The 14,297-nt window shown below is 38.1% G+C and overlaps 1 protein-coding gene across 1 annotated transcript in view; it reads left to right on the top strand.

Annotated features, from left to right (window-relative positions):
* The window catches only part of SLC22A3 (solute carrier family 22 member 3), a 127,418-nt gene extending 113,473 nt beyond the window's left edge, over positions 1-13,945 (top strand). Inside the window, exons 6-11 of the mRNA XM_018565646.1 lie at positions 2,339-2,436; positions 4,836-5,050; positions 8,596-8,704; positions 11,826-11,938; positions 12,916-13,015; positions 13,775-13,945. Coding sequence (XP_018421148.1) covers positions 2,339-2,436; positions 4,836-5,050; positions 8,596-8,704; positions 11,826-11,938; positions 12,916-13,015; positions 13,775-13,850 — 711 coding nt within the window. The 3' untranslated portion in view covers positions 13,851-13,945. The remainder of the gene's footprint in view (positions 1-2,338; positions 2,437-4,835; positions 5,051-8,595; positions 8,705-11,825; positions 11,939-12,915; positions 13,016-13,774) is intronic.
* The last annotated feature ends 352 nt before the right edge of the window (positions 13,946-14,297 follow it).

The following is a 14,297-nucleotide window of genomic DNA, read 5'->3' on the forward strand; positions in this document are numbered from 1 at the left end:
GAAAGCTCTATCTGCCCCCAAAAATGGTATAAAATGAATTTCAGTACAGCGTTGCATGACGGAATAAATGTCAGTCAAAGTACTGCAGCGCTAAATACTGAAAAATGGCCTGCCTAGGAAGGGGGTGTAAAAACCTGGTCAGCAAGTGGTTAATTTAAAATAAAATACACAAATGCAGTGTTACAAACATAAAGTTTACTGGGTCCTCTTCCAGTCTCACTCTACACTGCCTCTCTTGGTAATCTCATCAGATGACTTCCATTACCACCTCTATGCTGTTGATACTCAGATCTACCTCTCCTCACCAGATCTTTCCCCCAATCTGTTGGCTCGCGTAAGTGATTGCCTATCCGCTGTCTCAAAATGGATGACTACCCACTTCCTCAAACTAAAACCTCTCTAAGACCGAACTCCCCGTGTTTCCTCCCTCTGAGGCTACCCCCATATCCATCTCTTCTACTCCACAGCATGATGCCTGGGCGTACCTTTTTTTTTTCCGTGCTTTTTTACTCTGACCTCTCTTTTTCCCCTCACATTCAGTCTATCACTAAATCCTGTCATTTACATCTGAAAAAGGTCTCTTGAATTTGACCTTCTCTCACTGAGGAAACCACCAAAATGCTTGTTCATGCGCTAATCATTTCCTGACTTGACTACTACAACCTTCTTCTCATCGGCCTGAAACGTGCCCAGATTGCCCCCCTTCAATCCATCATGAACGCTTCAGACAGACCCGTCTACCTTACCTCTTGCTACTCTCATACGTCACCCCTCCGTCAATCTCTACATTTCTTCCTGTTTCTTTTAGGATACACTTCAAACTTCTCAGCTTTACCTACAAAGCTCTGCATAACCGTGCATCGGCAGATTTCATCCCTACTTAGAAGATATACTCCAAATCGGCTCATTCGTTCAACTAATGACCTGAGAGTATCCTGCCCACTGACCCAACTCTTGTCTACAGGACCTCACCAGGGCTGTCCCCACCTCATGGAATTCTCTCCCACGCCACATCAGGCTCTCACCATCCCTACAAGACTTTAAAATATCCTTCAAAACGCACCTCTCACCGTATCAACCTTCCCTTCTGCTCCCAAATCCGTCCCACTTTATTTGGTATACATCTGTAGTCTCCCCTTCCCCACCACCGTGTCTTTGGTCCACTTTCTCTTAGATTGTAAGCACGTTTGGGCCAGTTCCTCCTCACCTGTTTCTGTATGTCAATGATGCTTGTCAGTGTTTCTTACTTGTCTTGTCTAAACGATTGTACAGCGCTGCAGAATATGTTGATATCAATAAATAATTGTAATAAAGTTTACTTTAGAATAAAACTGCATGCACAATTTGTTTGCCATCGCACTGCACTAAAACACACTCGTGGGAGGCGTGTTTGGGTCTGCTATTGAAATGAATGGCACTGCAATGCACCTCCTGCAGCAGAATTTCTTAGGCCTAAACCGAAAATTACTTTTTTCCAACCTTTTTATCTTTTTTTTTAATAATTTTTTTTAAAATATAATTGCACAGTATTGTAAGCACATAGTGCTTTAATATCTTCAGCCAGCTGAGAGCAGGTAGTGGGCTGGTGCAATAGCCAGCCTGCTATTGGCCATTTAAAATGGCCAATAGCAGGCTGGCTATTGCACCCGCTCACTGCTTGCGTGCCCTCCTCCCAGCGTGGAGGAGAGAGCTAGGGGATTCAACCATCTAATCGATAATGAGAATAGTTGACAACGTTTAGTTGGTTGCAGCCCTACACACTACATCATTTGTGCTAGAATTGAACCAGGAAGTAAATGAACTCTATTTGTAAGTAAATTAAAAAACATGTTTGTTTTACTAATGAAGTTAAGATGATTTTAATTCAGCATGCAGAGCTTTATGCTGATGGGACTTTTAGTGAAAGGGGGTAAAAGGTCCACTTTAAGACTTGCAAAGTATAACCATTTTTTTTCATTTGACTACACTACATTACTGTAAAGTTGTTGGTCATTATGCTTTACAACATTTTATTATTGCAATAGCAAGAAATGAATGTTAATTTGGCATGATAATATTTCTCTTCTAATATTCTCATGAACTCAAGTAGTTATGCAGCCATTTGATATTCTGGCATATAGCTTTTCTTTGGGCTTTGGAGTACCTTTCTACTACAGTGTAAAAATAAAATGATGAAAATCGGCTTGCAGAGAGTGAAAACAAAATTTAAAAAAAGGCATACTCCGCCTTCCAGTTCTTTGTACTTTTCTAAATGATCTTTCAACTTAACTTTTGACAGATGAGATACAACAGGTGACATTTTGTTATTGCCAATTTATTATTCTGTGTTTCTGTTTAGATAACAGTATCTGATGAAGAAGTTACCAATCCTGCATGCATGGATCTGGTCAGAACTCCACAGATGAGAAAGTGTACTTTAATTCTTATGTATGCATGGTAAGACTTCTATTATAAAATCTTTTTCATCACAATTACAGCAGTGTTTTCCTGTATTTTAGACCTGCTATATACTGTATATTTGTATCTCAGAATTTCATTCACCAGCTTGTAACAGAGATATATCTTACTGTTTTTGCCAGCGTTAAAGCAAAACCCTAGTACAGGGCTCAAATTTTCAGGCCCTGAGCTACTAGCCAGGCCTTAAGAGTTACTCGCCACCAGTTGCCCTACCTAACCCCTACCCTGCCCCAGGGTAGGGCGGAGGTTGCTGCAGGTGGCCGGAGTGAAGGGAAGACGGCAGAACTGATTCTTCTCCTCCTTGGCCACTCTGTAGCTGCAGCGGCCGCAAAGGAGAAGAATCAGTTTGGCTGTCTTCCCTTCACCCCGGCCAGAGAAGAGAGAGCGACCGCCACAGAAGCAGCAGTAGTTTCACCCCCGGCCGATTAATTTCCTCTCACCCCCTCGCAATTTTCACTCGCCAATTGCAAGGGAGCGAGTTGAAATTTTGAGCCCTGTTCTAGTAGCAGGTTTACTTTCTGTTAGTGGTCAGTTGTCCCCAAAGAAAGGCACACTAGTTTGACATGAGTCTTAGATATTTAGCTAGATTTAGACATAGCTAAAGTTATGATGCAGTATTAGTAACAGTGAAAAGGGATCAGTCAGAATAAGTCAGGCACTTTATACATTCTCTGTGCTGGCTTAAAGGTTAAGGACCCACACATATTTACACAAATTTCAAATTTTTATTTAAACAGATTTGGCAATTGTTTGCTTGTTCACATCATATGAGCATTAAGAACCACAAGATCTGCTCCTCTGACTGGGAATGCAGCACATGTCCTGTACGAGTGTCATTTGCTTCCTTCCAGATTAGGGTTTGATGAGCAGGTGAAAGATGCTCCAACACGATGGACAACCTGTGTGTGCAGTAAATAGTGCTGCCAAGATTTGAATCTGTTAAATTGCATTCAACTATCAGGTTGAGTGTAGCAACCCTTGGTATTTTTCCAGCCTCAGTTCAATACTTTATAAAGGTAGAGGCATCCTTAAATTTGTGTTTAGTGTCTCTAACGTTAAAAATATGACCTGAAACTAATGACATTAAACTAATGACATTGCAGTCATACCAGAAAAATTCCATACCAATAAGTAAACTGCCCTGCTCCTGAAGTGGAAATAAAAATGAAATGTAAAGTGTAAAAATCTTGAAGCTTGGTTAATCATGCTACTATGCAGTGTGAGTTTTAATGGCATCTAGACAAGATGGATACTGGACTAAGTTATACCAATCAATACATCAGCAGTGGGTTGCATGATGCAACTTAAACAGATAATTAAGTCCATGATGGTGCAGCAAAAATCAAGGTTATTGGTGCCCTAGTCACGTTTAAAGGATATGCAGGTAATGAGAATATAAGTATGTCGGTGACATTTACAAGTACAATATATGAAGTAAAAGTAAGAATAACAAACAAATTAAAATTATAAGAAACTAGACCTGTAATGCTTATCTCCTCATGCCCTTACAACTGTAGACAGTGCAGAGATTAAAATTGGTCTTGGATGGCATTTTGTGGGTGAAACAGTGAGACCTCACTAGGATGTCAAAAACATCTAGAGAGATTTCACACACACAATTCAGTTTGTGAGGCCCAAAGTAATTTTTAATTTTCCTCAAAGTCCTCTCGGAATGTTATCCTTCATCATATCAACTGGAACTGAGAGTGCTATTTAAAATGATCGTGGTTTCTCCCCCCGTATAGCTGGTAATGCTTAAAAGGAACTTCGCCTCAAAAGTGTTAGTGAAGGAGGTTACTGAAGATGTGTTGCTTATATTCACAGGTTATCATGAATGTTAGATCCGGGCCTCATTGCTTTCATAATAATGCAGGTTAAACCCATGTTTCTTTGCATAGTACTGGTAGAGGATCAGTGCCCTAATACATCATGGATGCTATCTTGTTCTCCAGTCTAAGTTGAGATCATCTGAAACTAACCTCTAATGAAATGAAAGAATAAAGTAATTAGCCTTCTCACTTTTCTAACTCCTGACATAGAAAACTATTGAAACTTGGGCTCTTGAAGGCTTCCATTTTCAGTTCTTCAGGAACATGGTTGATTTTTTTAGAGGTTTGCCTGTCTAGCAAATGTGTGTTAATTTCATCCTATTCATTTTTAAAAAGAATGTTCATCCTGTTTGAACATTGGTTTGCTGAACTGGCAAATTGGTGAGCTAACCCCAGCTAACTTCAAATTTGGTGAACTAACCCCATGTAATAGGAGCATTGTGCATGAGATACTGTATCTGTTTGGCTGAAAAAATGCTAGCTGGTTGTTTTATTGACATATGTATTTTTTTCTTATGTTTAATTTTAGTGATTGTATTTTTTTTTCAGGTTTACAAGTGCAGTCATTTACCAGGGTCTTGTTATGCGCCTAGGGATCGTATCTGGGAATTTATATACAGACTTTTTTATTTCTGCTGTGGTGGAGTTACCAGCTGCTGTTCTTATTCTAATCTCAATTGATCGCATTGGGAGGAAACTTCCATTTGCCTTGAGTAATGCTGGAGCGGGCATAGCTTGCCTAATAACTGCTGCAATATCAAAAGGTATTAACACAAAAGCAAAGATGAGTATTTTCACTAACAGACATTCATTACTCTGAATATACCAGCGATATCCTTACATGCTGAGCAACTAATTTTTAGTGAACATACGTACATAGAAATATCTTCCTCATAAATGTAATAATATGACAGAAGTTGAACTTGAGGCTACAAAATGTAACTTGTGAAGCCTTGACTTCAAACCAAAGTAGGTTTTCAAAGACCCCCCCCCACCCCCACACACACACACACACACACACCAAAACACACATGCACACCAGCAAATTAAAACTCTTTATAGGACAAGTCTAAGCAACCTCGGAACTCCAGCTGTTGTGGAACTACAGAACTACAGGACAAAACTAAACTTAACTGTGAAAAAATATCTTCAGTAATCTTAAATAAAAACCTGTGCTGAGAAATATCGAAACAGCAGCAATTTATTACCTCTTGAAAATAGTAGTTTTGCCAGCTGTCCTTAACCTCAATACTTTCCCCAAGTTGCATACTTGTTCTGAAATAGTGACTGTGAAAATATTAAATTCTTAAGATCATCATGACGTCCAGGTGAATGGAAGAGGTCAGCAATAGCAGCCTAAATATTTTCTCATTGAAGGTTTCCTTTAATTATAGCTCTTTAAGCATGTCACTGCTTCTACACTTTAGGTATAAGGAGCTTATACATACAGTGATGTTATAAAGGTTCACAAGACCTGCCTGTTAGGCACATGGCTTACTTGCATTTTTTTAAGCAATCCTGCCACTGCCGAACTGTTGGCACAGCAGGATTGCAAAAAACAATCAAAGTTGCAAAAAACAATGCAAAGATGATACTCCCTGTTTCCATCCATTGCTTCCTTGCTAGTCAGGTAACTGAGGCAACGGACCCTCGTGATCTGAAATCCAATAGAATGTCAATGGATGTCAATGTGAATGGAGCGATACCGTGCTTATCTGGCCATCAAGGGAGCAATGTGCGAAAAAGCGTTAGTATTACTTTGTCTGAGTTGTCCCCAGCCATGAGATTGCCTGTCAACTATGACCCTTATGTGTAAGGGAATTTTCCCAGCTGGCCATTTAAAGGGAATGTACATTTTTTTTTATTTTTTATAAAGTTCTTTATAGGTTTTTTTTTAAATGTCACAAGTCCACTGGAGTGGTATCCACAGTTTAGACCAAATTATACCCATTAGTTAAAACTAGTGTGGTTAAAGCAGTATATACTTTGTATTTCTGCTTTTGCAGCCAAATTGGAATGACACCTATTTTATATTTGTTACATGTTTCCATCTACATGGCATAACTTGAAATTAAAACAAATCTGTTTACATATTATTTTCTGATATTACTAGTTTTCTCTAAACTGAATTTTCCTCTGGAATGCAAGGGGGCAGGGGAGGTTACCATAATTAACCCTGTTTGTACTGTGCTGGCTGATCTCTTTATCTAGATTTGAACACACTGTCCTAGCAAAGGGTTAAAGATCTACGAGCATTGTATTTTAATGAGAGGAAGCTCATCTTTCTATGGGGACAGCCAGAGTTTCTTGTCACTATTCTAGAGAGAAACTTGCAGTCTGTCTAAAGCCCTGCTCAACAGAAATACCTAAAGGGTAAGAACTATATTTTTAAAAATTAACTTTAGGTCTGCTGTGTAAATAAAAAAAAAGCATAACAAACATATAGTGGAGCTTTCTCAAATATGCCTGCAAAAATGGAAATACACTTTAAATTTTCAAAATATTGCAAGCCACTCACAAATGGTATGTGGATTTTAAAATTATGTCCTTACATGTATAATTATTAATGAAATAACAAATATTTCTTCATTATATATTGAAGGATAATTGTAAACAAGATTGCCTTTTGCGCTTATACAATTTAGTGTCTTCTATATTTATGCAACATTTGCACGCTAGAAATGCTAATAGAGATGGCATGAAGTAAATCTTTTATAAGAAACAAATATATGCTTTTGAGTGACTGTGCAACTAGGGGTGAGCAAATTCAGCAAAGTTTGGTTTGCTGGACATTAGCCAATTCCAGGAAAAGATCCCTAACCTAGCAGTGAACCCCACTGAATTCTGTGGGAACTAAATCTTGGAATTTTATAAAAAGGCCACATTGCAAGCTTTTATTTTAAAAAAAGGTAATGGGGAGCTGGACACTACCATGGGGGACATGTACAAATGCAAAAACATGCAGTCTAAAGGGCAATTCCTTTAACCACCTCCCGTCCATGGTCGTTCCTGAACGGCCGGACGGGAGCCTTATAGGAGCGGGAGGGCTGCACAAGTGGGGAAACTGTCAGCAATGTAAACAGCCAGCTATCGCTTGTAGTAGGTGCGGGTGTGCACCCTCCCCGCCATCTCCGTTACCGCCACTGTCAGTCCCGGGATCCTGTGTGGCTGGGACCGGCACGGCGATGCTGTCAGTGGAGTTCAAACAGAGATCAGTACACGATCTCCCTTTGATCTTCTCTCTGGTCCCCGAATGCAGGAAGTGATGTATACTACATCACTTCCTGCATTCAGTGTCACTCTATGGGTACAGGTGCCGATGAGAAGCTGATAAAGCAGCTCTCTGCTTCATCAGCTTCTCTGGGGGTCCCTAGGTGACATTAGGGGTCTTAGAGACCCCTGATGTCTCCATAAAGAAGACCTGTCAAGTGAATTGGCTATCACATAGGGGATTTCTTAGTCCCCTATGTGATAGCAATAAAGTTAAGTGTAAAAAAAAAAAGTTTAAAAAAAATTAAAGCATAAAAAAATAAAGCTAAAAAAAATAGTCACAAATAAAAAAAAATGTTACATAACACAAACATTTTGTTAAAGTCCACCGCTCCCCCTCTTCCCCCCCACATACACACAATGATTCCGCAAACGTAGGAATGAGTACAATAATGTTAGGGCCATTAATTACTGATAACACTAAACTGATGAGCGGTAAAAGCTTTCAAAGCGTCGCCTATGGCCAATTTTAGGGGTGGCCATTTTATCAGTTTTCACGGGCGCGTGCAATGTGAAAGCTTGACATGTTTGGTGTCTATTTACCCGACGTGACCCCGTCTTATATATTTTACCAAAAAATTGGGGTGATAACTGTATAGTAAAAAATAAAAACCCCAGCGGTGATTAAATACCACCAAAAGAAAGCACTCTCTGTCCCCCCAAAAACAGTATAAAATTCATTTCAGTACAGCGTTGCATGACGGAATAAATGTTAATCAAAGTACCGCAGCGCTGAATACTGAAAAATGGCCTGGCCAGGAAGGGGGTTTAACACCTGGTCTTCAAGTAGTTAAATAACATGCTTGGGTTGCCTTAAACCTGCTCAGGAAGTTGTGCACCAGTACAATATACTTCTCCAAAAGTTACGTTTACTTAAAAAAAAAAAAACACTCTGTCGCTAAATGATAGTTCCCAGGCCACTTTGTTCTGTTTGTAAAAAAAAAATAGTTCTATTTTAAATTAGCCTGTTTTATTATTTATCAGTGTGTTTTGCATGAAAATAACTTTTTATTGAAATGAAATGTTTATTGGTTTGCAGATGTAATGTGGCTTAAAATAACGTTAGCCACACTGGGACGACTGGGAATCACAATGGCTTTTGAAATAGTATACTTCATTAATACAGAACTGTATCCAACACCACTGAGGTAATTAAAATACCATTTGTCTTTATGATGCACTATCCTATTTAAGTGTATCTAAAAATCAGGTCATTAAAAATCGGATACTATCAAATGAATTAATTTCTCACACAATCATACATTTTAGACTTGGATTTAACAAAGCAGAACTCCAAGATTTTGTTATATTAACCCTTGCAGTGGGGCTACCCCCGCACTGCAAGGGTTAACTGCTTGTTTTTTGGCTAGGTTAAAAAAAAAACAATAATATACTCACCCAAAGCTCCGAGTTGGCTTCTTCTTAGGCCAGTCCCTAGAATGTCTCTCCCCCTCCTCTGCTGCAGGCTAAGGTCCCATAAATCATAATGTCTATACACTGTGGTTAGACGTGAGGACGGTGAGGAACATTCTAATGTGCTGCAGAGGATGGGACAAGCTGGAGGGAGCACCGTTAACAGCTGGCCAGCCGGAACTTTGGGTGAGTTTATCTTTGTTATTTTAACACCTAGACACAAACAAGCACTTAACTCTTACAGTAAGTAAGAGGAATTTGACATTACCCATTTGGTTTGTGCTACCTTTTATAGAACAGGCATACTTTTCCATGGTAGTAGATTTAGTGTAGCTTTTAAGTCGGGGAATGTGGTGTTACATGAAAGGGTTGTTGTGTTAAAGAAGTAAAGAATGTTTCCTTAGCAAAGTGAATATTAATTTTACAAAGTAAAGGTCTTTTCACTTAATAAACGCTGCCCTATGCAGAGGACTTTAAAAAGATCAGGACTTTGCCTTGCATATGTCTGGATGTTTGACATAAACACCATTAAGTGCATTTATAGCTAAAACTTTTTTTTGTTTTTGATAGAGTAGAGGTGGATTATAACTCATTTAGGGGACTTCACATAGATTGGTGCTAAGTTTTAACAAGAACAGTTTCTTCTGTCTATGACAAGTGGTGTACATAGCCCTAGATTCGTGTACACTGTACAGACAAAAAAATCCCATTCATTTCTATGGCCCTGCTCACATCTGAGCGTTTTGTCAAAATAAGCAAAACACCTGTGGCTGGGATAAGTACATGAGCTTTTTTGGGGCATATTACAGCTCGTTTTGGCCCCGTAGACTCAATAGGAAATGCTTGAAATTTTGCGTTTGCTGTGTTTTTGAGCATTGTTACGCACATTTGCTCATTAACATTAATGAGGTGCAATCTGCATAAAAACGCGCAAAAAACGTGCATCAAAAATGTGCGTAAAAACGCTGTTGCCTAGGTGTGAACCCAGCCTATGAGTGGAATTCTACTCTCTTTGTAGAGATCTCCTCTCAGCACTTGCATAGGACAGGAAGTGATGGGAATTCTTCTTAACAGCACATAGTACAAATATGCTGATGGTTTTTTTTACCCCTACCTACTCTGGTCAAAATAAAACATGGCTCCTCCCTTAGTATATTAACTGTAATGACTGCATTTGACTGCTGTAAATGCACAGTGAACCACAAATTAATACACTTCTCCCTTGCTTATTATGGAATAATATTAAAAGGAATTCCTTACACCGTTAAATGGGTTGAGATACATTTGTTTGCATTGTACGTTTCCAGATAATGTTATGTAAGGTTATCAGATTCAAAATTTTTCTTATGCAGACCTCTTAAGAATTGTCTACAGGGCTAATTATAATCAAGCTCTGAGAAGACTAACAAATGGCTCATCCAATCAATGCTTCAGCAGTAACAATTGCTATGATTATGGCTGCTCAATCATTGAACTTTCAAAGAAAGTAGCTGTAGCTCACTAAGAAAGACTTACAGTACTTTGCAGTTCTACAAAGTTTTACTTTTGTGTTTCTATGTATTTTATAGTATACTGTATGTAAATACAGTTTCTTGAAAATCTAGTTGGAAGTTGGAGCTTCCTGCTGGTCAATATCACAAAAGGAGCAGATTAAGCTGTTTTAGGAATTTTCTAAAATTGGTTTTGATGTTCTGTGCCAACACACAGCATGAACAAGAAAGTAATCACGAGGCTGCTGATAAATTTACTGTGACAGTAAGGTAGGAGAACCCTGGAATGTATTAATGAACAACATCGGTCTCTGAATACTTTGGTTAATGGCACTAATGACCCTAGTGCAAACACATACAACAGCTGTATAAGCACATAAAGAGCTTCTTTTTCCTATAGGAAAGCAGCTAATAAGCAGCTCATTATCCAACCCCCTCCTAAAATATATGTGCCCTACTCAGGCCAAGTTCACATCTCTCAATGGCTGCTTTTATCCATTTTTGTGTATTTTCCCCATGCATTATAGTGCATTTACAAGCATTTTCAATATACCTTGCATTGCATATATATAATGCATTTTTTGGTCTAGCAAATAAGCATTGAATTCCTGCAGTGAAGTTGTGGACTTCTGCATATACAATACAATGCAATCATACACAGAATTTGTAGAAGCCATCTTGTTTGGAGCAGTGTGTGAGCAGAAGGCAGGAACTTGTTGCCAGGGGCTGGGAACTATACGCGCATTTTAATGTGTTGCCATAGATTTCTGTGGCCCTCACGGCACATGAAAATACTACCAAAACAAGACATGCCTCATTTTTTTCACAGTGCAAGGCAGATCATAAATATGAACAGTCTTTTGTGTTCTAACATGTGCACTAAAATGCGGAATTGTGAAAGGGGCCTAAATCATGCTGATTAACAACACAGATCACAGCAATTGAAAGATATTTGCTGAAGGAGAAAGAGTGTAAAGAAATCCTTGCAGATGTTCTAACCCTTCCCCGTGTAGTCCAAAACGATAAATCTATAAAAAGCGTTTGTCTGGAGTGCTGCTTTAACTGTCTCTGTAACAGGATCAGAATAGTGAAAGCTCCCACTGCATGGGGTTTAATTTCTTGTTTTCCCTTCAGAACTACAAAGCTATGGCACACAAAAGTGAGTACACATTCTGCATATTTAATTGCCAGTTAGAGGCACAAGAACACTTTAAACAGTAACTACTGTTCACAGAAAAAGCTGTAGTGTTTCTAAAATTACATCAATGGTATTTTATGTACAGCTCCTTGGGGATGACAAAGGGGAGACCCTCATTGTTTCTAAATGTTTTCTTTTTTTTTTTTTTTTTTTTTTTTTTACTCCTAGAAATTTTGGTGTATCGTTATGTTCAGGAATGTGTGATTTAGGAGGAATTATTGCACCATTTCTGCTATTCCGATTGGCTGAATTATGGGTGGAGCTGCCGCTCATCATATTTGGTGAGATTGTACTGTAATGGTTCATACAATAATAATATTGTGATGTGCAAAAATACACACATTGTAATAAATGGAAATCTAAACATCCTAAAAACGAAATGATAAAATAAGTAGCACTTTGGAAAAAAGGCAAAAATGGGAAGCAACATGGGGCATTTTACAGAAATTTGAAACTCTGATGGAGAAATTTTGTGGCTGGTTTTCTTCAGGACACTTGACAAATGCCGTTTAAAGTTTCATTTAACTAAACTTTGAAATAATTGGAATTTCCCGAATTTTGGACACAAATATTTTTGGCTATTTTGATTGGTTGAGTTTTGGGTGAAGCTGCCACCCATCATTTTTGGTAAGATTTTACAGTTCTGTAAATGTAAGATATTTCAAACATTTTTATATTATTATATTTTATTTGCAAAAGCAACCAGAGAATGGAAATCTAAACATTCTAAAAACTGAATGGTAAAATTATTAAATTGAAAAAAGGCAAGAATGGGAACCAAACGTGAGCCACCTCCCAGTTTGCAGAAGAATGTGATACCATGATGGAGCAAATTGGTTGTCTTTCTTGATGGTGCTGCATACAGGTCACTGTACTTTATACTTTAAACCTTTTCATGTGCATAGCATGTGTGCAGTAAAGTATTTGAATGTTAAGGTTGGGTTCACCCTGTTAAGCTGCATTAGCGCACATGCGTTATGTTGCTTGTTACCTTGTGTTAAGGAAGCCCATACATGTGCATCGGCTGCTTAATGCACCAAAACACCAAAAAAGGTGCAAGTCCATTTTTGGTAACAGTGCGCTACAACGTATGGTGTTGTGGTACACTACAATGCACATCTGTTGGCAAAGTGCATTGTTGTGCCATTCTAAAAATGAATGAATGGCCCTGCATTAACATGTTACCACAGCCCAGTGGTGTAAACCTAAAAGAGAAAAACACCACTGAAATTCTACTTTTTGCTTTGTTTTTGTTCAGGAATTCTTGGCCTTATATGTGGCGGCCTAGTTATGCTATTACCTGAAACAATGGGAATATCCTTACCAGAAACAATTGAGGATGTTGAAAATCTTTCAAAGTAAGTTCCATAAGTGTTAAATGTAATATCAGTAGAGAGTCATTTGTAAAATGAGAAAGCAAGGAAATGACTTTTAAGACAAGCAAAAACCATAACAATTTAGACACTCATTGTTCATGCAATGACCTCATGTATGACAAGCAAACATTTATAAAATTTGGAGATCAATTGTTCATGCAATAATTTTTTTTCTATGCAGTTACAAAAGGACCAGGGCTGAGAGATCTTTCATAAAAAAAAAAGATTGGACAGGTTATGGAACCTTGAAACACTATTGTTTTTTGTGCACTAAATACAGATGTGTGCTTTAATATTTGCAAGTACTCTTTCCCTATATATCAGCTAAGCCACCTAGGATGGAGACCTGAATTGTTGATGAGATGTTCTCATAGTTCAAGATATCACTAATTATTACTTTGTCCATTGGTGTGCTAAAGTTTTTGCTAGAGGGGGAGGGGCAACTTTATTTAGTGCTGTAAGGGATGCAAAGGCAGCTGTTATTTGACATATATTGTAGAACAGGGGTAGGCATACGCCTAGCTGTGGTGCAACTATAATTCCCTAGAAGTATTGCAAGACTCCCAGAGGCAGATGCATGATGAGATTTGTGGTGTCATTGCAGCTGGACGGCCAGAGTTTGCCTACCCCTGGTAAAGAGTATACTAACTATGCAGATGTTGGATTTTCTTATTGTTTATTGTTGAGCTGCTTGTTACTTTCTCTGTATTACTGTTGAATATATGTTAACTTTTATTTTAGGCGTCTAAAACCTGGGGAAAAAGAGAAGATGGACAGTGCTATTTTTCAAGGTCATATAAAAACTGATGTAAGATGACCTTCACCCAGACAAAACATTTTGCGAATTAAATCAAGATTTGTCTGCTACCAGCTTTGTACATGTATATAAAATGTATATGCTAAACTGTTAAATCTGTAATGCACTCTGTAATACAGAACCCTTAAATGTCAAGAACTGTAAAAGGGTATTTTAAGCAATGAAATATATTGTTTTTATACAAAGTAATATTTTTACTATTATTTTATCTTAAGAATTTCATCTAAATATTGAAGTATGATAGAATTACCAAGTAAATGTTTTTAATTTTCTTAAAGTGCAAGTTCATTTGTATAGCTTTTTCTACCTTTAGCATATTTGCTGTCCACTGCAAGTGTTCCCTTCTATTAGCTATATTTTGCTGCTACCTATATACAGTAGATGATATTTAATGTTTCAATAGCACAAAGCACCAATTAAATAAGACTGTACTTCTGGTATAAAGCT

Source organism: Nanorana parkeri, unplaced genomic scaffold (assembly GCF_000935625.1).
Source record: "Nanorana parkeri isolate BGI_ZX_2015 unplaced genomic scaffold, ASM93562v1 scaffold869, whole genome shotgun sequence".
Lineage (NCBI taxonomy): Eukaryota > Metazoa > Chordata > Amphibia > Anura > Dicroglossidae > Nanorana > Nanorana parkeri.